Source organism: Leguminivora glycinivorella, chromosome 1 (assembly GCF_023078275.1).
Source record: "Leguminivora glycinivorella isolate SPB_JAAS2020 chromosome 1, LegGlyc_1.1, whole genome shotgun sequence".
Lineage (NCBI taxonomy): Eukaryota > Metazoa > Arthropoda > Insecta > Lepidoptera > Tortricidae > Leguminivora > Leguminivora glycinivorella.
The window spans coordinates 17,875,846-17,896,107 of NC_062971.1; the positions used below are offsets into that span (position 1 = coordinate 17,875,846).

General features: G+C 38.0%; 1 protein-coding gene across 1 annotated transcript in view; it reads right to left on the reverse strand.

The window, feature by feature from the left end:
* LOC125225590 (muscle-specific protein 300 kDa-like) overlaps positions 1–20,262 on the reverse strand; it is a 201,227-nt gene that overhangs the window by 69,464 nt on the left and 111,501 nt on the right. The window contains 14 exon segments of the mRNA XM_048129400.1: positions 2–336; positions 493–730; positions 1,241–1,342; positions 3,052–3,225; positions 3,459–4,514; positions 4,516–4,758; positions 4,842–5,312; positions 5,420–5,680; positions 5,774–6,121; positions 6,261–6,446; positions 6,545–6,722; positions 7,282–11,009; positions 11,710–11,784; positions 11,861–19,909. Coding sequence (XP_047985357.1) covers positions 2–336; positions 493–730; positions 1,241–1,342; positions 3,052–3,225; positions 3,459–4,514; positions 4,516–4,758; positions 4,842–5,312; positions 5,420–5,680; positions 5,774–6,121; positions 6,261–6,446; positions 6,545–6,722; positions 7,282–11,009; positions 11,710–11,784; positions 11,861–19,909 — 15,444 coding nt within the window.

Below are 20,262 nucleotides of genomic sequence, written 5' to 3' on the forward strand. Positions count from 1 at the left end.
CCTGTTCCTCAACTTGTTGGCTTTCCAGGTTACTAACAATGTTGATCACTTGTGAACCGACTGCTTTAATGCCATCAACCTTTTCCTTTCCTGATTTTTCAAACTCAGCTGCGAGCTCCTTCAAAGCGCTCAGCTTCTGAGGACAGGGGAGGCCGGAACCTTTGTCTGCTAAGCACATCTTCTTAAGCACTGAGTCGAACCAATCGTGGATTTCTTGGCATTTGTTGCGATAATCGTCGATAATGCCCTGATTGCCCTTTTCCCTTGAAATGGCTTTAAGAATCGCATCTTCTAGTTCATCTAGTTCTTCTTCAAGATTGATTTCATCTTCTAAACCTAAAATGGCAATGACATTAGAACATATTTATAGAGGCATTCGTTTTCTGGCTATGATTAAATTTGTTTCGACATTGTTAAAAAAATATTGAACGTACATTTTATAACACCATTGTCCTGCTTGATAAAATCATTCGGATACTGAATATTGCTTACCTTCAGTTGGTATTTCAGTGAGCAGTCTGTTCCTCTTCTCGCTCAAGGACGCCAGGGCATCGTTCATCGCCGCCATGTCCTGTTTGGCAGCTTCGGGGCGGAGCTTGGACGGGTTGGCGAGCCAATCACGGGCCAGCGCCTTGTGGAGGTTGATCCAATCCTGGATTTCGACAACCTGCTTCATGGCTTCTTCCATGCCTTGGACGGCATCGCCCAACGTCTCGAGGTGGCTTTGTACCTGGAGGTAAGGATGTGTTAAGCACTGCGAAATGACGTCAGGTAGCATGGACAGCTGGAGAGTAACGCGCGTATTATAAAAGGAGGCGAATAAATTTGCCTAACGATTGACCGATATGCAAACATTTCGGCATTTAGATAAAAGGGGTTATGTCATCTCCTACTCAAAAATAGCACCTATTTAAAAAGATAATGTAGATTTTGATATTAAGGCAATACTTCTTTTAATTTGAGTCATTGATCAAAAGGGACGAACGTTTCGCAAAACGGATAGAATTGAATCATCATAACCTATCAAGTTATCACTGAAAGTAATTAACTACCTATGCGCTAAGTACATACACATCTACACAACCTACAACTTTAACATTTTATTATTTTAGTTAATTATATTTATTGCAGTAAACAAAAGCAAAGCAGCAAGTGACGGTTCTTGGCTTTCATAACCCTATTACTGTATTCAATTCAAATAATAAGATTATGAAAGATATTTCGAACCATTAAGCGTTACCTTTTGTTCGAAAGCCACAAGTTTTTCGGCGAACTCCGGTTCTTCTACATTCTTAAGTAATGCATCGATACGATTCGGAGTGGACAGATCGGCAACATGAGTCTATAACAAACCATGCATGACAAACATCGAAACACACGCACACACTCGGGCACGGGCAGTACAGGTTAGTGTAGTCAAATTTAGGCAAGACAGTGGATTTCATTGGCTCATACAAAATTGCAGCAATAGGTATGTATTAAAAACTGCTAAATAAATTTGTCCGGACTTTTCACCAAAAAGCAGTTTAAATCTTGCAATGTTATCTCATAAAATCGTGCACAATTTAAATCATCTTTCTTACCTAAAGCGTACAAGGTGTTCAAACGCACACAACATCACACATATTGGTAATTCAGTATTCAAAATAATTAATTCAAATCTAATTGAGAATACATAGGCAATTTTAATATGATCATTGTTCAATTTCTCTATATATGGGTCACGGCAAGTATATTACAAAGCCGTAAGATATACAATTCAAGAGAGGGACAGTGAACGTATTAATAAAACATATTTTGAATACCGAGTTATACATAAATATTATTTCAGTGGTCTGGTTGTGCATCTGTCGCGTAGTTTTATTTATAGTGAGCTATTTTGCTAGTATAATATAGTACTCAAGTGTTCGTAAATTACTACTTGTGCTAAATTCTCATCTTTTAACACAATGCTCAGACTCACTAGACTGAGTCAAAACTGTTCGACATATTTTATTGTCGCAATTTCCATTGATAGAGTATGTCAACTTTTGCTCTGAGCAAACACATTTAGAATGAGAAAATATTATGTAGCACAGTGAATCTACAAAAAGGATAATGGGTTTTTGGCTAATCCAAAACTGAACAAACAAACTGTTTGAATATATATTGAGAAAACATGATTGAGCAGCACGAAGCATTTTTGAACAGAACAGGTTTGACTCATAAGCCAGGTGCACAAAAATACATTGCCAACGAAACTTTAGCTAACTACTCTACATGTTGTTGACGAAAAAGTTACAGTTAGACTTTTATACGCTATCTTATAGTATATTAAAATGACTAAAGATACTTGCACGCAAGTTTTCAATAAAATATGATTTCTATTATCACGCACGCAATATTTCAATAAGACTTGTAACTTTTTCTCAATTAATTCACTAACTACCAAACGTTAAGATAGTTTAGTTTAAAATATGTATGTTAAATTTTAACGACCTTACATATTAATGGTACTCGTTGGTTCTGTTATTTTTGTAGACCTGGCGAACTTTAGAATCTAGTGGATTAATAATAATAATATGCAACTATTAATTATCTTATCTTATACATAGGTAAACAAGACAATAAAGAAACGTGGATAGCATTATCTTGAGAATATTAATGAGACATAAGCAGAAACAAACAATATCAATACAAAAACTAGGAACGCATATTGTCATAGACACAATAATAGCATACTTATGAAACATTTGAACACAGACATTCATAAACACTGTTTTACTACTCATTGCAGAGGATAATTTTTTTGTGGCGTTCCATGTCTAAAGGTCCTAATGCTTTAAACTGCAATAAGGACTATTTCATCCCAATTTCTGTTGGAATTTCGGATAGAAAGAAACTTTTCAAACATTAAAAAACACATTTCTATTTCATCTCAAATGGCATTCGTAGACGAGTTAGTACGTAAAGGAACTTCAAAAGCAGGCATTTCTTACTAAACTAGTAGAAAGTAATTTAAAAAGAAGTGAGAACGTCAGAAGCGAGAACAGACCCGGAAGCGGCCAGTACCTGGTCGATGAGGTCCTCGAGTCTCGCGCGCACGTGCAGCTCGCGCGGCGGGATGGGCAGCGGCGCCGAGTCGGCGGGCGACGACGGCCGGGAGACGGACGCCGCCGCCGCCGAGCATGCCGCGACGGCCGCCGACAAACGGCTCTTCTCCGTTTGGAGGCGGTTGTGTAGAGCCTGTGGTCAAACAAATTAATGATTGTAAGAAATACAGGCAACATGAGTTGCGAGGAGATGCTTATGCATGTGCAATGTGTGACTTTTCCAATTTTAAGCAAGAAGTACCAACTAATATTGCATGCTATTCTAACTCTGGATTAAGACAAGTACGATCCGTGGGACTTATCAAATCTCATTGAATGTACATTTTGTGCATGACACTAGAATGATATCAGACTTATTACACTTACCCTAGCTTTGTCGAGCAGGTCACGACCGTGGGACAATCCGTCGACAGGTACGTCTAATTCTGTGATGGCTGGTTCACACTCGTCCAAATTATTCAGAATACTTTCAAGAGTGTCTTCGTATTCTTTGAATTTAGCGAGACCTTCTCTAAGACGACGTTCGATCTGCAAAGCGGTCGCTAACAGTGATTTATGACTATCATTTACATTTTTCAACTGTTTTCCGACAGTATCGCGAATGTTAGGGGTGCTAGCTTCGTAACGCTCGATTTGAGCTCGTCCTTTGCCTTCTAAATCGTCTAGCGTCGTACGATATTTTTGGATGTCGTCTAACAATACAGCATGCTGGGCTAGCTGTTCCTCTGTTTGTTCCCGGTTTGCGATGTATAAGGAGTTGTGTGCCATGAGTTGGAACGAAATTTGCAGCAGCCATTTTTCAGTGTCCTGCAGTGATTGGTGATACTGATTATAGTCCTTAATTTCAGATTCTAAATCAGCCTTGCGTGCTGCACATTTAGCTTTCAGAGCGTTGCACTTTTTCTCTAGCTCAGTGACGGATTCTTTAGCTGCAGGTTTCTTAGCCCAACTGCTGAGCTCAGCTGCTTCACCCTTTAATCTTTCAAGTTCAGGCTTCTTGTTATTGATTTCATCCTCGATGTGCTTATATTTCTCTAGCAAAGTCTTCATTTCACCAAGCTCACCACCTGTTGGCGGGACTTTATCCAAGTTTTGTTGGGTTTCATTAATCCATTGATTCATTTTGTTTTTGGATTCCTCGAAGTCCTCCCATTTGCCAATTGCAGCCTTAAGCTGAGCCGTGATAGAGTTAAGGTCTATCTTTAATTGATCCCAGCTCTCTTGCAGGACTTTCACGTCATTGCGGAGACCATCTTGTTCTTCAGGTGGAGTATTGTTAAGCGCTTTCTTGAATGCTTCTTGTAATACGACAAGGAGATGGTGTCCTTCGGTCATACGATTGTTTACAAGTTTGACAGTTTCCAATTTGTCTTTCGTGGTATCTATGTCACCAACGCCAATAGAATCATGCACAGGTTCCATGTGCAGTTTCCAACCATTGCTGCAACTCATCTTTAGCTTTAATGAATTCTGTATGATCTGATAAGTTCTTCTCGCCGTTTGATACCAGACTTTGTATTTTGGTCAACAGAGTTGTGTACTCAGTCTGTAAGTTTACGGTCTTGTCGCGAACCCAAGCACATGCGCTAAGCTCCATGAGATTTTCACACCTATCGTTGAGTTCTTCCAGAACATGTTTATGTCCTAATGCTTCTGCTAGGAGTTCCTGTGAAAAAACAAACAATATTTTATTTTTAGTTTTACCTGTAGATATAAGAACGTCATGTTTAAGTTACATGTATTACTTACTCGGCACTTATCAAGATGTTCAGGTGTGATCTTGTCAATCTTTTGGACTGATTTAAGTTTATTATCGAAATCTTTCACCCATTTGCTCATCTTATCGAAAGTCTCCAAGTAATCTGACCACGCAGATAGGCATTTTTCAAGCAACTTCTTGGTGTCTTTGCAAATCTGCTGTAAGTTCTCCCATTCGATCTTTAATTGTTTAATTTCCTGATTGATGTTATCTTTGCCCTCGTTTCCAGTAGTTTTCAATACAGCATCACTAAGTTCGACTGCTTTCTTGAGCAGGGCTTCCCCTTTAGGCAAGGATTCGATGATTTTGTTAACGTTTTGGAGTTTCTTCTGTACTTCTTCCTTTTCTCCGTGAGAATCTGAACATTGCTGAATTTCCATTTTGCAGTTACGTATCCAATCGTAGAAGTTGTCGTACGATTCTTTGTATTGAATGTGGGAGTTGACATAGTCATCCAATTTCTGAAAAAAAAAAATTAAGAAACAGTATTTTTTTAAGTTATGTTATGAGACATGTAAGTAACTAAGTACCTATTCAAATTGAACATAAATGAAAAGTTAATACATACAGAAATCATATCGTTAACTGTTTTCTTGATATCTTCATAACGCTTTAAAGTATCATCGATTTCTTTAGATTTCAGTGACGCATCTTCTCGCAGCTTTTCTTTCAACCTCTTCACCAGATCGCTATGAGATTCTATATCTCGATTGAAAGTCTTAAATTTCTCTAATTTTGCTTTCTTTTCAGACAAATCATTGAGAAGGGAATCATCCGATTGTATTTTTTGGTCAATGTCGTCTAACCATTCCACTAGCAACTTGTGAATCTGAAAAAAGGAGGATGTTGTGTATTAGGTAAATAAATATTTATGAGAAGTTAGTTGTCTTTAGCTCAAAATAATGAAGCAATAAATGTTTACCTTCGATATATCATCAAATTGCGCAGCTCTGCTTGTCAACTTGTTCCTGACATCTTGAAGATCGTTGATAAGTTTATCAAATTCTTGTTTCAAATTGTCAGTATCTTCTTGAATCTTAGCTGCACCTGCCTGTTCAGTGTTCATCATGACTTTCTCTTTCAACTCAAGAAGGTACCTCAACTTGTTTTGACCCTGTTCCAGAGACTGGCGTAAAAGTTTTACAGTGTTAAGTTTGCTGTTGACCTCACTCAACGTGTGCGGTATTTCAGCGCATTGGTTTAGTTTTTCTCTGGTTCTGTCCAGCCAGTCTTGGCATTCACCATAAAGAGCATTATGTTGTTGATGTTCCTGTAAAATAAAAGGTAAGTCATTCATTGAACACGCACTCAATTTAATAAACGTTACCATAAGTTGTCCACTGCTAGACGAAGGCCTTTACCAAGGGGGTCCAGTAATTTTGCATACAAAATTCTGCTTTACTATTTACCTGGTAGTGCACTTCAAGTCGCTTCATCACTTCCTTTGCAAGTGACAGCAAGGCGTTGTACTTGGTGGTAAGCTGTGTAATGCCATTCGAGACCCTTGTGTCTGAGCACGTCTCTAGTAAGGTTTGAGCACGCACGTTTAGCTTGTCCAACTCAATTTGCCAGTCGAATAGTGTTTGAAGGTGACCCTACAAAATATTAAACATGGTAAGTAACAAAATTCCCTTACATTAGTAGCATAGCAATAGGGGAAGTGATGCTAATGATGCTATACAGTCATTATTACCTGGAACTCTTCAAGAACAACTTTCTTCTGCTCCAGGCTGTTCTGCAGTTTATTGAACGATTGCACTAATTTCTCAGTCTTTGACAACCAGTCTAAGGCTTCCTTGTACTGCTCTTCGTATTCTGTCCATTTTACAATACCTCCTTCTATTAATGCTTTGGTGTTGTTTAGCTGTTCCCTGAAATATAATCACAAATGAAAAAAATGGTTTGTACAGAAAATTAGAAAAACGTAAAAAGAACAGAAAGTGGATAAAGGAAGCTGGATGAGCTGGTGCCGTAGCCGAATGGCATTTCTGCGACGCGAAACGAAAACGAAACGCCGGGAAAATAGTCTGGCTCTATCACGCCAATAAGCAAGAGCGATAGAGATAGATATCTTTAGTTTCTGGTACATTATGCACTACATATATATGACGTATATTATGACTGTGTGTTCTAAATAAATAAATAAAAAATATCTACGAGTGTTTCGTTACGTGAGCGTTTGTGCCATTCGGCTACGTACCCAGAGCTGATCTGAAAGAAGATTTATTATTTATATTTATACTAGCTTTTGCCCGCGGCGTTAGAAAGAGACAAAAAGTAGCCTATGTCATTCTCCATCCCTTCAACTATCTCCACTTAAAAAATCACGTCAATTCGTCGCTCAGTTTTGCCATGAAAGACGGACAAACAAACAGACACACACACTTTCCCATTTATAATATTAGTATGGATTAACTGAACAACACTTACACGTATGTATCGTATTCTTCCTGCATAAGCGCCACTTCTTCTTCTATTTCCTCTCTATCTTCATCGTCGGCTAACCCACAAGAAATCTCTCCCTGCTCTAAAGCTTTCTGAAGTTTTGCTTGGCCTTCAGGCAGTTCGCTTTCCAATACTTTGAGTTGAGATATCTTACTGCTTAATGATTCCTTGTCTCCGGTAGCATCGGAACACTTTCCTAATCTCTCCTTGGCAGCTCTAATCCATTGGACAAAGTCCGTACCAGCATCGATGAAAGCTTGATGTTGTTCAACAGTTTCTTTCTGTTTTTCATACAAATCTTTAGCTTGTTTGGTAAGCGTTTCATACTTGCTGGTTATTTCAGACGCAGGAGCCTGTTGCATAAGTTCCGAAGCCTTAGAAGTTACGGACTGAATCATGGGTTCAAACGAAACGATATCTTGAACAATATTGTTTGTTTGACGAAGCGTGGCTTTTCTTTCACCAATACTAAGTCCAGCTGTAAGACCTGCAAGACGATCTTGGCCTTTCTTGGACTTAGCGACTTTTTGTTCACACACTTCTTGTAATTTAGCTTCCCTGTCGGAAATCCATTGCTGCAGTTGAGAATAGCTGGAACTGTAGTCAGCCCATTGAAGCATTGCAGTCTCGAGGTGAACTTTAGCTGTAGTCATTTTCTTAACAAGACGGTCCCATTCATTTTGAAGTTCTTTTAGTTGTGTATTGATTTTGTCTTTACCATCGGATCTTGTGTTACGTAAAACTTTTTCTCCGCTGTTTACTGTTGCATGTACTAAATTCTGGCCTTCTTCTCTTCGTTTTAAGAGATCTTCGATTTGTTCTAAACGTTTTTGTAGAGCGTCTTTACTGCTATTGCTACCAGTGTCACTACCGCTTCGTGTGATCTCCCAAGCATCATCAATCCATTTTTTGGTCTTAACATAATTATCGTCATAATTTTGATGTTGATCATAGTTCGTTTCAACTTTCTTGAGTACATCATTTGCCATGTTCACTAATACTTGGTATCTCGAGTTAAGATGTCTCAATTGATTATTAACATAAGTATCTAAATGCGAGGACAGTAAGCCAGCAGCAGATGCATTAAATTTATCGATGTCAGCTTTTCCCTTGTTCAGCTGATCCACAATTGCTTTGACTTCATTCACTTGAGCACCCTTTTCTTTGGCTGTACCTAGCAGAGCAAGTTTGTGGTTCTTGATGTGGATTTCCTTCTGCTGCAACCAATCAGACAATCTCTCATACTCGTCTTTGTATTCGCGCCACTGATTAACAGTTTCTTCCAGTTGACCCTTTTGTCGCTTAATTTCGTTGAATAAGTCATCGAAGCTTTCTTTTAATGCTTTCATTTCATTTTTGATCACCGTTTGTCCTTCAGGAGAAGTGCTTGCTAATAATACTTCGCCTGTGTGTTGTAAGTGTTCTAACAGCAGCTCCCCTTGGGCTTGTTTATTAATTAGAGCATCCAACGGGGCAACGGAATTCTCAATCGCTAATTTATCACTTAAGGGTTTAGACTTCAAGGATGGAACCTTTTCTCTTGCTCTACTTAGCCACTGGATCAATTCGTCATGGGCTTCCTTATACAGCCTATGATCTTTATAGTGTTCTTCTCTATCTGCTAGCAGTTTCTTGATTTTATCATACAAAGTATCAAACTTATTAAGCGTCTCTTGTGCTTTAGATGCTACTTGATTTTGCTGACCACTGGCCAACATTTCGGCTGCCTTTGCTTTCAAAGTGTCCACTTCAAGACGATCACACCTTGCCTTTTCTTCAACTTCTTTAAGTTTTTCAAGTTGATTTCTCTTATCGGACATTGAAGATTCATATGGTGTTAACTCTGTCAGCATGTTCTCCATCCATGTGTTGCTTTTTTCTATGAGTTGTATTTGTTCTAAGAATCCAGCCCACTTTGTGACCGAGTCGTCGAGTAGATTCTTAGTCTCAATCATTCTGGACAAAAGAGCTGACCATTGTTCTTGCAAAGCGACGAGAGAATTGTTGATAGCATCGTGCCCAGAAGGTGCTGTGTTCGCCATAACATTTTGAGCAAGTTCAACCAGGGACTGAACTTTAGTAAATCCTTCGTCCTTAGCAAGTAGAAGGTTTTGTATTAATACTAACTTAGTTTCTAAATCATCCTGAGAGCAAGAGCTCAAATCAGCACAAAAGTCCAGCTTGTCTCTTAATTCTTCGATCCACTGCGAACATTCAGTAACGTTGCTGGTAAATTCTTGGTGAGTCTTGACGTATTGTTGCCATCTATTTGTCAAATCTTTCACCTTCTGAGATAACGCTTGATATTTCACAGATAAATCCGATATTTGTGAACCTCGAGGACCTAGTACACCAGTATAAAGGTTTTGTGCTTTTTCTGTGATATTATCAATTTCTAGTTCTTTAGCTCTTACCTCTCCTTGCAACTCTTGGAATTTTTTGAATTGGTCTTGTTTTTCGGCTAATGTCGCCTTGAGATCTACAGCGTGAATTTGCGTATCTGTATTTCTTATCCAGGCCAAGCACTGGTCTTTCATGTTTTCATATTCATTCCACTGTTGTATCTTATTCTCCAACGCTTCTATTGTTTTTGAAATGAAAGACACAAGACCTTCCCATTCTTGGTGAGAAGCATCAATTTGATTTCTTATATTTGCCTGGCCATGACTTATAGTTCCAGGCAAAACTTTTTCACCTAGGCTTCGTATTTTATCTATACGGTTTTTCTCTTCAGGTAAAGTATGCTGTAAAGATTTGAGCTTCTCGCAATTGCTGCTCAAAGCAACGCGTTCAAGATTGACATCACCCCAAAGTTGAACAGTGTTGTGTGTGGCTTCTACCCATTCTTGTAAATCCATAACAGCTTTTGTATATTGCTGGTGATTGTTTACAATAGCTTCATATTGCTCGACAAACGACTTTGCTCTGGCAAGAATACCGTTATGCCGCTGTTGAAGAGTAGTTATTTCCTTAGTAATGTCTTTAGTTACGTCGGGGAGACTCTGAGCCCTCGCTTCTAAGTTTGCAATATCTTGCTGATGTGCGATAGCATCTTGAAGACATGCCCTGTATACGTTAAGTTGATTCCTTTTCTCGTCTAATGTAGCTTTGAGCTCAATTTCTTTTGGTAGATTTTTCTCAGCGCCACTGAGCCATTGTTGCACAGTTTTTAAGTTGTCTTCAAACGAGGACCACTTATTTAACTCAGAATCTAAGTCGCGCTCCGCCTTTGTGATGCTGTCATATAAATTATCAATAGCTTGTTGGATGTCTTGAAGTTGTTGCTCTATTAATTCTTTGCCCTCTGGTGAAGTGGAAGGATACAGTTTCTCTCCTAATTCAAAGGTGTTATTGACTAGTAGAGTAGCATTGCGCCGTTGGCTCAATAAGTCGTTAAGGCTTTCACGTTTAGCTTTGATACCTTCAGGAGTATTCGATAGATTTTTGTTACACTCTTCAAACAAATGTTGAGCCGTTTTTATCCAATCCGTGCATTGATTGTACTTCTCTTGGTAAGCATTATGGTCGTTAACGGCTTGTTCACATTTCTTAACCAATTCTTTAGCGGTTGATTGCACCGATTGGAACCGTGATGTCATTTGTTGCAAGTTCATTGTGATTCTTGTATCATTGCAGTTTTCTATTAAATCACTAAACTCGTCAGACAGTTTGTCAACATCGTTTTCTGTTTTCTTTAGATTTGCTAAAATGGCCTGAAAAAAAAATATAATTATAAAATGATTAATCAACATGGTATTATGGTTAGAGTTATTCTAAAACTACGACAACTACTATTAGTACCCGCTAAATAATACTTGTTTTCTAGTTAGATATACAATGTATTAAATATAAATATTATGAAAATGCGTGATTTCACACGCAGGCACCGAATATCATGGCCTTTTCCAATTAGTAAATTGCAATTAAACACCGATTTATCATCTCCAAAATTATTGCTCAACTGAGTCACTTATATCCATTAGCTAAAGTACTACTTAACGCAAAATCTTATATTATGTTGAAACTGATTTACTATGTGTGTATGTTTGATATTGAAACAAAGAAAATTTAAATGAAGTCAAAGAGAAACATTATCCAACTGAATCCATTTGAGAATGATTATACTTACTCAGTTAAGCAACTTGTATAATTACGTGCGTAATGACAAGAATAAACTTAAAATTTTTAGCCATCGATGTCGTTGTCCCAGAAACAAAACAAGGTGACAGTTACTTTCTAAAGATTAATATACATATAGCCCTGTATGTTGGTAATTACGTATTTTAAGTAGTGAAGAGAAGTAGCTACATTTTGATAGTTCATTAAATATTACCCTTTGTTAGACTGTGGAGTTAGATCTACTGAAAATTAGACTAAGTCCTACAGTGCTTTAATTTCATTTCCAACTCTTACTTGGTCCAACGCTTCACCCAACGAAGCGACTGCGCTCAAATCAGTTTCATGATTATCAATCGCTTTACATAAGTCCTGTTCAAAATTTAATATTATAATCAAGTCAGACAACACACACTGTACGTATTTCATATAAAAATTGTCTACTCACCTGATATTTATTGAGCTGGTCTACTTTCTCTTCTAATGTTGCCTTTGGTGAGTATGTCTTGAGATTCATTTCTGTGTCGCTCAACCAGTGTTGAAGGCGATCATTGGCACTGTCAAAATCAACCCATTGCTGAATCTTATCTTCTATGCCTCGCTTCACGTCGTGAACAGTAGCCGTGAACTTCTCTAAGTCAGCTCTAAGTAATGCCAATTCCCTGGACATTCCTTCTTTTCCTCTTGGCGATAATTTGGCACCATTGTTTTCAATCAAGTCTTGCAGTATTTTCAATTTATTGTTGCCAGTTGGAATAGCGTCTAGTAGTTCTTGTATTTTGGTTAATTTACTTTGTAAAGATGCTTTGTTTCCAGTGAAATCTGACAGCAGATGCAGACGATCCCACAGATGTTTTTGATAGTCTTGTAGTGACTTTTGCTGATCCGTAAACTGTTGGTATATTTCGAAATTGCTTTCATGTTTATCAATAATTCCTGATAGTCTGCTCGTCAAGGCATTGTAGCGATCCCACACAGATTTTATTATTTTAGCCATTTCATCATTTTCACCTTTCCCGGAATGCAAAGAAGCAGCCACACTTTTAGCTTTTTCTGTAACTGTCTCAATTACTCTTTTGTGAGAGTAAATTTCTTGAAGCAATGTCTTATTTTTCAGAAGCTTTGATTTTATTTCCTGAGCGGAATTGAGCACAGCTTTTTCTTCTGCATCAACGATTTTTTCTTTTTCATCGAGCCAAGATAATGTCTGCTGTAGTACATCTTGATAACTTGACCATTGTAGTGTTTGCGACTCATATTCCTTCTGTTGCTGGAGAATTGCATCGTTTAGCTTGTCCCATCGTTCTCTAAGTGTTCTGATCTCAACTCGAATGTTCTCTCTACCATTCGCAGCAGTTTCTGGCAGTACCTTGTCGCCAGCACTATTAAGGATACCAATTTTATGTTCTCCGTTGTCTCTTTCCATCAAGAATTTTTGTAGTTTATTACCCCTACTTTCAATAGTTAGCTTATCTTCTTTAGCTACCATTTGAGAAACTTGTTCCTCTAACGGTCTAAGCCAACTGTCAAATTCATTATGCAGTTGCACATACTTCTTATGATCTGCTACTAATTCACTCCAGTGATTGACAATTTCTTTAGAAATAACGTGCAGTTGCTGATAACGGCTGCTTACTTGTGTGACCAAAGGTTTAAGACGTTCGACGCCACTTAATTGTATCAAACTGTGCGAGTCGTCTACAAATGCATCAATCTCCTTTTCTTTAGAGTTAATACTGTTGCGAAGATCTACGTATCGCTGGAGCTGAGCTTCTTTTTCTTGTAGAGTTGAACATAAACTTTGATCGCGGCACTTAGATTCTTTGTCTTTAAGCCATTCTGTAATAGATTCAATGGACGAATCAAACTTATTCCAAATTTCTAAGGTATGTTTCAACTTCTGTTCCGAAGAAACAATGCCTTCAACCGCATTGCGAAGCTGGTCATGTAAGTTATCGATTTCAGCTTTTATAGCTGCGTTGCCAGGTTCTGACGTGCTCTTGCTAACAGAAGAGAAAATAGTTCGTATTTCATCAAGCTTTTTAGAACCTACTTTCTCAATGTCTTTCAAAGCAACGGCTGACTGTAATTTTCGTATAATCTCTGGCTTCTCTCCAGCTGCGTTTTCAATGTCAAGTAACTTTTCTGATTGCGATCCAAACCATTCCTTATATTGCTGAATCAAACGTACTAAGTCTTCATGTCGCTTGACACAATCTTCCAAATTGTCTTGGAGATTTTGAGATTTTGTAACAATGTTTTGGAATAATTGTTTAATGGACTGCAAGTATACATTGAGTGATACATCATGTGTCTGATCGACTAATTGTTGCGCTTTGTCACAAACAGACTCGACCAGTTGTTGATGAGACATAATTTCCTGGTGCATTATTTTATGATTTTGCAATTGCGCCTTTTTCTCTTCCAGCGATGCCTTTAACTCTGTATGACGCTGCATTGATTTTTCAACATCTTTAAGCCACTTTGTGAGTTGTTCCTGTGCAAGCGAGAAATCGGAAAATTGTAACAGGCATTGGTCTAATTTATTGACTGTTTCTTGGAAGCTATCGCCAAAACTATCCCACAGAGTTCTGATTTTACGAATCTTTTGTCGAATGACTTCCCGGCCATCTGGGCTAGTATGAGTGTAAAGCTTCTCTCCTAAGCCTAAAAACTCTTCGAAAGCTGGTGTTTTCTTATTTCTTGTTTCATATAGTTCTTTCGCTTTGTTCTGTTTTTCTTGTAGAACAGCGTAATCACCAACAATTTCATTAAGATCCTGTAGCTCACCAAGCATACCCATGAGCCAACTTTCCATGTCATTGTATTCATTTTCGAATTCTTTATGTTCAGACACAAACACCTCGTATTTCGATATAGTTTCACTAACAAGATTGTTTAGAGTATGATATCTCGTAGCAAGTTTTGAGGTTTTTGTCGAAATATCAGTTTCACTGGCAACGTTTTGTGTACTACTAGATCTTGCTAAAGCGGAGAATTCTCCACTTCGTGAAGCTAATTCAGCCTGCATTTCTTTAACCTTTTGTAAATGAGCAATCTTAGCTTCAAGAGTACTCTTTAAACTTTGATCTCTAAGTTGATTTTCTTTAACTTTAAGCCATTCTTCTAATTCATCTAAGGTTTTTTGACTTTCATTCCATTGCTTTAATGTTTCTTTGAGTTTTTCATCTTGGACTTTGCATTGAGAAGAAAACTGATTCCATGTCGCACTAAGCTGTTCATATTCGCTTATGAGAACCGGATGACCATTTGAACTTGTAGATTTTAAAAGGGATGTTAAATGAGATTTTAAACCATCTAAATCGTTTTCAATGTGTTGTGCTTTGGACGTAACCTTTTCTATAGCAGCGATTTTAGAATCGACGTCATCTTTTTGTGAGACCACGCCATAGTTTAGCATGCTGTTTTCAGCTACTATATGATTGAGATTGTCACGGGTGTCTTCGAACATTTGGACATATTTCTCGTGTTCTGCGACATACGCCTCACATAAGTTAATTCGATTTTGAAGCTCTTTAGCCATGTTTTGGTACCTGTCAATGGTCTTAGATAAACTTTTTTCGGCTTCATCATCAGGCATAAGTTTTATCTTTTCTGTCAGTTGTGTCAGCATTGACTGATGTAACTCTACCTCTTGATGTAAAATTTTATTGGCATGTAGCTGAGCCTTCTTTTCAGGTAAGGTAGCTCCCAATTTGAACTCACCTAGCTCCTTCTCTTTGTCAGCAATCCATTTTTGAACTTGGTTGAAAGTATCATCGAATGAAGAACGTTTGTTGATCGTAGTCTCAATATCCTTGATGACGTTATTAAGAGAATCAACTGAATCTTCAAAGTAGTCTCTTAATGATCTGAGTTCATTCCTCACTGCTTCCCTGTCCTCAGGTGTGATACCACTAAATAGTGCCTCCCCGGATTCAATAGCATTATTCAAAAGTTTTTGTCCAATTTCTTTGTTATCGTTTAATTTTTTAACTTGTTCTAAATCGGTCAGAGTCGGTTTGGCATGTTTGCTCATTGCTGATAGGTCCTTAATCTTTGCGTTGGCATCTTGTAGCCAATTTTTAAATTCAGCAATTGACTTGTTATATTTACCCTTGTTATCTTTCAAGTCTTTCAGCCTGGCAAGATGATTGTCCATAAATTTAGAAACAGTTTGATATCTGGTAACAAGATGATTTATATATTGCAAAACTCGCGAGTCGGTATTTTGAGCCAAGATATTTTCACCTATAACCTTAAGTTTGTCGACTTGTTCCCCGTAATCTTTAATTTCTTTATTTAATGCGGTAATATCATTTATTTTGCTGTCTATTTCATTTAAAGTTAGAAGATTAGCTGCTTCTTGTCTTACTCTATTTTCTTTTTCTTTAAGCCACTCTGAGACGTTTTCCAATAATGTCTCATAATCTTGCCAAGCTCCAATATTCTCCTTTAGTTTGTTTTTAATTTGTTCATAGTTTGATGTCAGTACGTCAAGATTTTTTCTTGCTTTTTCTGTTTGCTGAGCGGCTTCTTGGGCGCATGCTGGTTCGGCAACAACGTGTAATATGTCACACGCTTCTTTTAATTCTTTAACCTTCGCGACACATTCAACTAGCCCATTTTCAACATCAGCTAGTGCTGCATTTTTAACTTCTAAATTGTATTTGTCACTTGCAGCGTCAGGCATACACCACCTAGTTTTATCATCTAAGATTTTTAGATTTCTATTGAACATACCGAGTTTGTCAGTAAAGAGCTTTTGCAAAAACGTTAGCAGTGTTGTTTCAGTTTTGTTAGCATGCACTACTACGCTTTCAAATCGTTTTTGCAATCCGCTTAACTCTTTAGGAACTAGAGATTCGTAGAACCCAGGATAATTAGCATTCATTTCTGAGACATTTTGTGCTACATTATCAATCTCATCGTTCAACTCTTGTAATTTAGCTTTGCATGACTGACACTTTTTGAGGCGATCCATAATCTTGGCATTATCTCCTGTCATATCATCGCATTGAATAATGTCATCTCTTATTTTACTTACGCTGTCTGACAATCGCTTAATGTTATCTTTCAATTTGTTTTCTTTAGTTTCTAAGGATGACACAGCAGTTTCGAGGTTATCAGCTAATTCTTGTAAAGCTGTAAACTCATTGTCCAAATAGTCTACTATTGATGAGACTTGGCTGGCAGGAATGTTTTTATTGAGATTCGTTATCTGTTCACATTTGGCTTTAATGCTGTTTTTCAAGCCCACGTATATTGGAAGTTCCTCCTTGTACTTGGTCAAATGACTATGTCCGAATCTTATTTCTAAGTTATCACTAGCATTGGCTAAATTCTGACCTGTTTCACTTAACCAAGAAACAACTTGGTTCTTTGTATCGTCAATTTGCCTCCATACAATCAGTTGAGACTCTAAGTCTTGGATGCGCTTAATGATAGCATCATTCGCTTTCTCCCATTGAGTTTGAGAATTTAAGAAAGCTTCTTCTAAAGGACTAGTATCAAAACCACCTAAAGTAGAAGCTTGTTTAAGGATTGACTGCTTAATAAGATCCATTTGATCCAACAATCCTTTGGAGCGCTTAAGAATTTCATAAGCTTTTTTAGCTTTGTCCAAAGCATGGGCTGTTTGTACGTAATCGTGAGGAGCATCTTTGCATTCGTTGTGAAGTTGCTCTGCTCTAGTCATCTCACGGTCAAAAGCAACTGTAAAGTTTTTCAACTCCTGTAAGGTAGACGAAAGAAGTATATATTTGTTCTTTGTATCCCTCACTGAATTAACAATTTGGTCCCAGTTATTGTCAGCAGCAGCCAGAGCATTTTGAATAGTGCCCATATTTGGTTGATCTTCCCTCATCAAATGTAGGCCTTCTTCTCTTAGTTCTTTTCGTACCGACTGTTTATCTCTGAGTTCTGCATCTAACTTGTCAAGCTCTTCAGTCATATCTTGAATCGATGCTTCAGTTAAAGGTACAAGTTTTTGAGCCATCTCATTCAAAACAGTTTGGACGTTGTGTAATACTTCTGATAACGCATTGTGTTGCACATTGAATTTGTCCCACCTAGCCCCTACTTTTTGAACCAAGTCTCTCTTCGTCGTTACTTGGTTAAGCAGAGCATCCGCTTTCATTTCAATTTCCTTGACAAGACTCGTTGGTGATATCATTCTACCTGAATTTTGGTCGGTAACCTTGACACGAGAAGGTCCATCTAATAGAGCAACATTGCTCTTCCATTCTGGTATCTTAGTTATCACGTTGACGAGTTCTTGGCGCAATATTTCGTAGCTCTCAGGAGTGAGTTTTGGACCGTCTATTTGGTACTGAATATGTCCTAGCTGTTGCTTGTTGTCTTCGTACCAGTTCAAGAGGTCTGACCATTTCTGTAATACTCCCTTGTTTTGTTGAATATTGTTTTCAATAATTTGGTAATGCTCTGCGATGTTAGAGTAGGTTTCACTCAAAGCGCGCGATTCATCAGGGTGTGATGACAGCGTCATATTCTTGATTTCGTTGTAAATGTCAGTAAATTCTGGAGCTTTTGCTGCATGCTCTTGGAGTAGGACGTGCATAGATTGCAGCGCAGGTTCTACTTTGTCTGCAGGTATTTGATCATAACTTTCAGTCTTTCTCCTAAAATCAGTAATCCAGTTATCAAATGTATGCAACTTGGTCATGAATTCCTGACGGACAATTATTTTATCCGATAGCTCATTAACTCGACCTCGAACAGTTTCGGCCAAATCGTTTGTACGTTGCTTAATACTAGCTACATTACTTTTTAACAAATTGGCTCCTTCGGGTTGTATGCTATGACATATATTATCACAAGTCTGAGACAAGCTAATTATTTTGGCTTGCTGTTGAGAAATTTCATTTCCGAATGACTTTAGTTTGTTCAACTCTCGGTCTAATTTTTCAACTTGTGGAGAATCTACACTAACACTTCGACTACTTATGAGCTTTTCGCCATTTTCTATCCATGCTTCTAGTTTCTGAGCCTCGCGTTCAAAGTTTTCCCAATTAGTAACCAATTTGTCTAATTTATTATTCCATTGATCGGCTTGGTCGTGAATTACTGCCCATCTTGAGTGAATAGCGTCGACTTCATCGGGAGCACTAGTTTTGCCAGATAATTGATGACTCACGCTTGAAAGAATCTGAAGATTCATCAACTGTTTGTCACAATCAGTTAGCAATGCTTTAGAATGTTGTTGCATTTGCTGAGCCTCAGCTAACGTAGAAGGTTTGGGCACACTGCCTAGTTTTGCTTCGGCTTCTTCAATCCAAGGTTTAATCTCAACAACTCCTTTTTGATACTTTTGCCAGCTTGCTAAATCATGTTCTACAACTTTAGTTTGATGTTCTGTTGAACGCTGAAGATCAGCCATCATTTTTTCTAATAAAGCAACTTCGCCTTTAAGCCTATTAGCGTCCTGCACTTTGTGTTCTACTGCTAATTTAGTTCCATGATCAGCAACCTGTTTAATGATGTCAAGTTTTTCAGCAATCACTTTTTGCAATGCTTGTGATTTTAGAACACGTTCTTCAGGAGTAATGTTTTCAGATCGAACATGAGAAATAAGTACGGGACTTTCTTTCTTTATCCATTCACGGACATGGTCTAATTTATGTTCAATCTTTACCCATTCTTCGTTGAACTGTTCTAAATGCACGACTTTAGTTTGAACTTCATCTTGCACTCTGTCCAGTTTCATACCAATTGCTTGGAGATCTTTCTCAATGACGGGCTTGGGTTTGTTAGCGGTCAGTGACTGCAATTGAGCGTAAGCTTGCTGCAACAGTGGCAGCTTCTCAGATTTGGCCCTTTCTATTTCATCATTAAATGTCTTTGTTTCTTGAAGCTCACGAGCAATGTTTGTAACGCCTAATTCTAGACCTGGATGAGCGACATAATTTTCTATCCTGTCGAGGTCAGACAGTAACTCTTCTTTTTGGTACTCATAGTTGGACCACACCTTCTGTGTATCGCGCAGCTTATGGAGGCGGTCGTTTGATGTCTCGAAAGCAGCGTTCCATCCGGTCTCTAGATTTCTTACATCCTCTCTCACAAAAGCAGGGGCATTAGCGTCCTTGATCAATTCCTTGCCGCGCTGCAGCATCGACATGACGGAAGGTCGCTGGCGGTCGAGCTTCTGTACAGCCGATTGCTGTTCCATGACCAACTGTTCAACATGTTGCAAAGATTGTGGTTCCGGTTCTATCATGGCTTGTTCTTTCGCGTTTTCAAGAATACATATCACTTCATGGACTTCGCGGCGGTAAGTATAACATCTCGTGTAGGTCTCTGTCTTGATCATTGTGATCTCGATTGTTGGGATGAGGTTTTTATAACGTGCAATGAGGTTTTCAAGTTTGACTTGTTCTTCCTGAGCTTCGAGCTCAGAGCAATGGTTAGTCAGCATATCTAGTGTTTGAACGAGCCACTTCATGTCTTCACGCTTCCTGTCCGCTTCACGGCAAATGTTCTAAATTGAAATAAAACATAATTTATTATTTAAATGAACATAGAAACTTCAAGATCTATTATTAAAATAACTATATTTACCATTAGTTCCCTCAACTGTTAACAAAGGCAGCATGTACAAATAATTATTAAAACTTTAACCTCGTGGCGCCCAATGTACTTTCTAAAGTACATATTGTTTCAATGGAATTTTAACTTTCATGTAAACAAAATATAATTTCTTTTGTTTCTAAAATTTTTCGAACAAATGAATTTGAATTCAATCTCAAGACAATAAGAATCAGAATTCCCTAGCAAACATTTTGTATGGTGGGCGCTACGAGGTAACAAAATTTCAGATAACTACCTAAATTG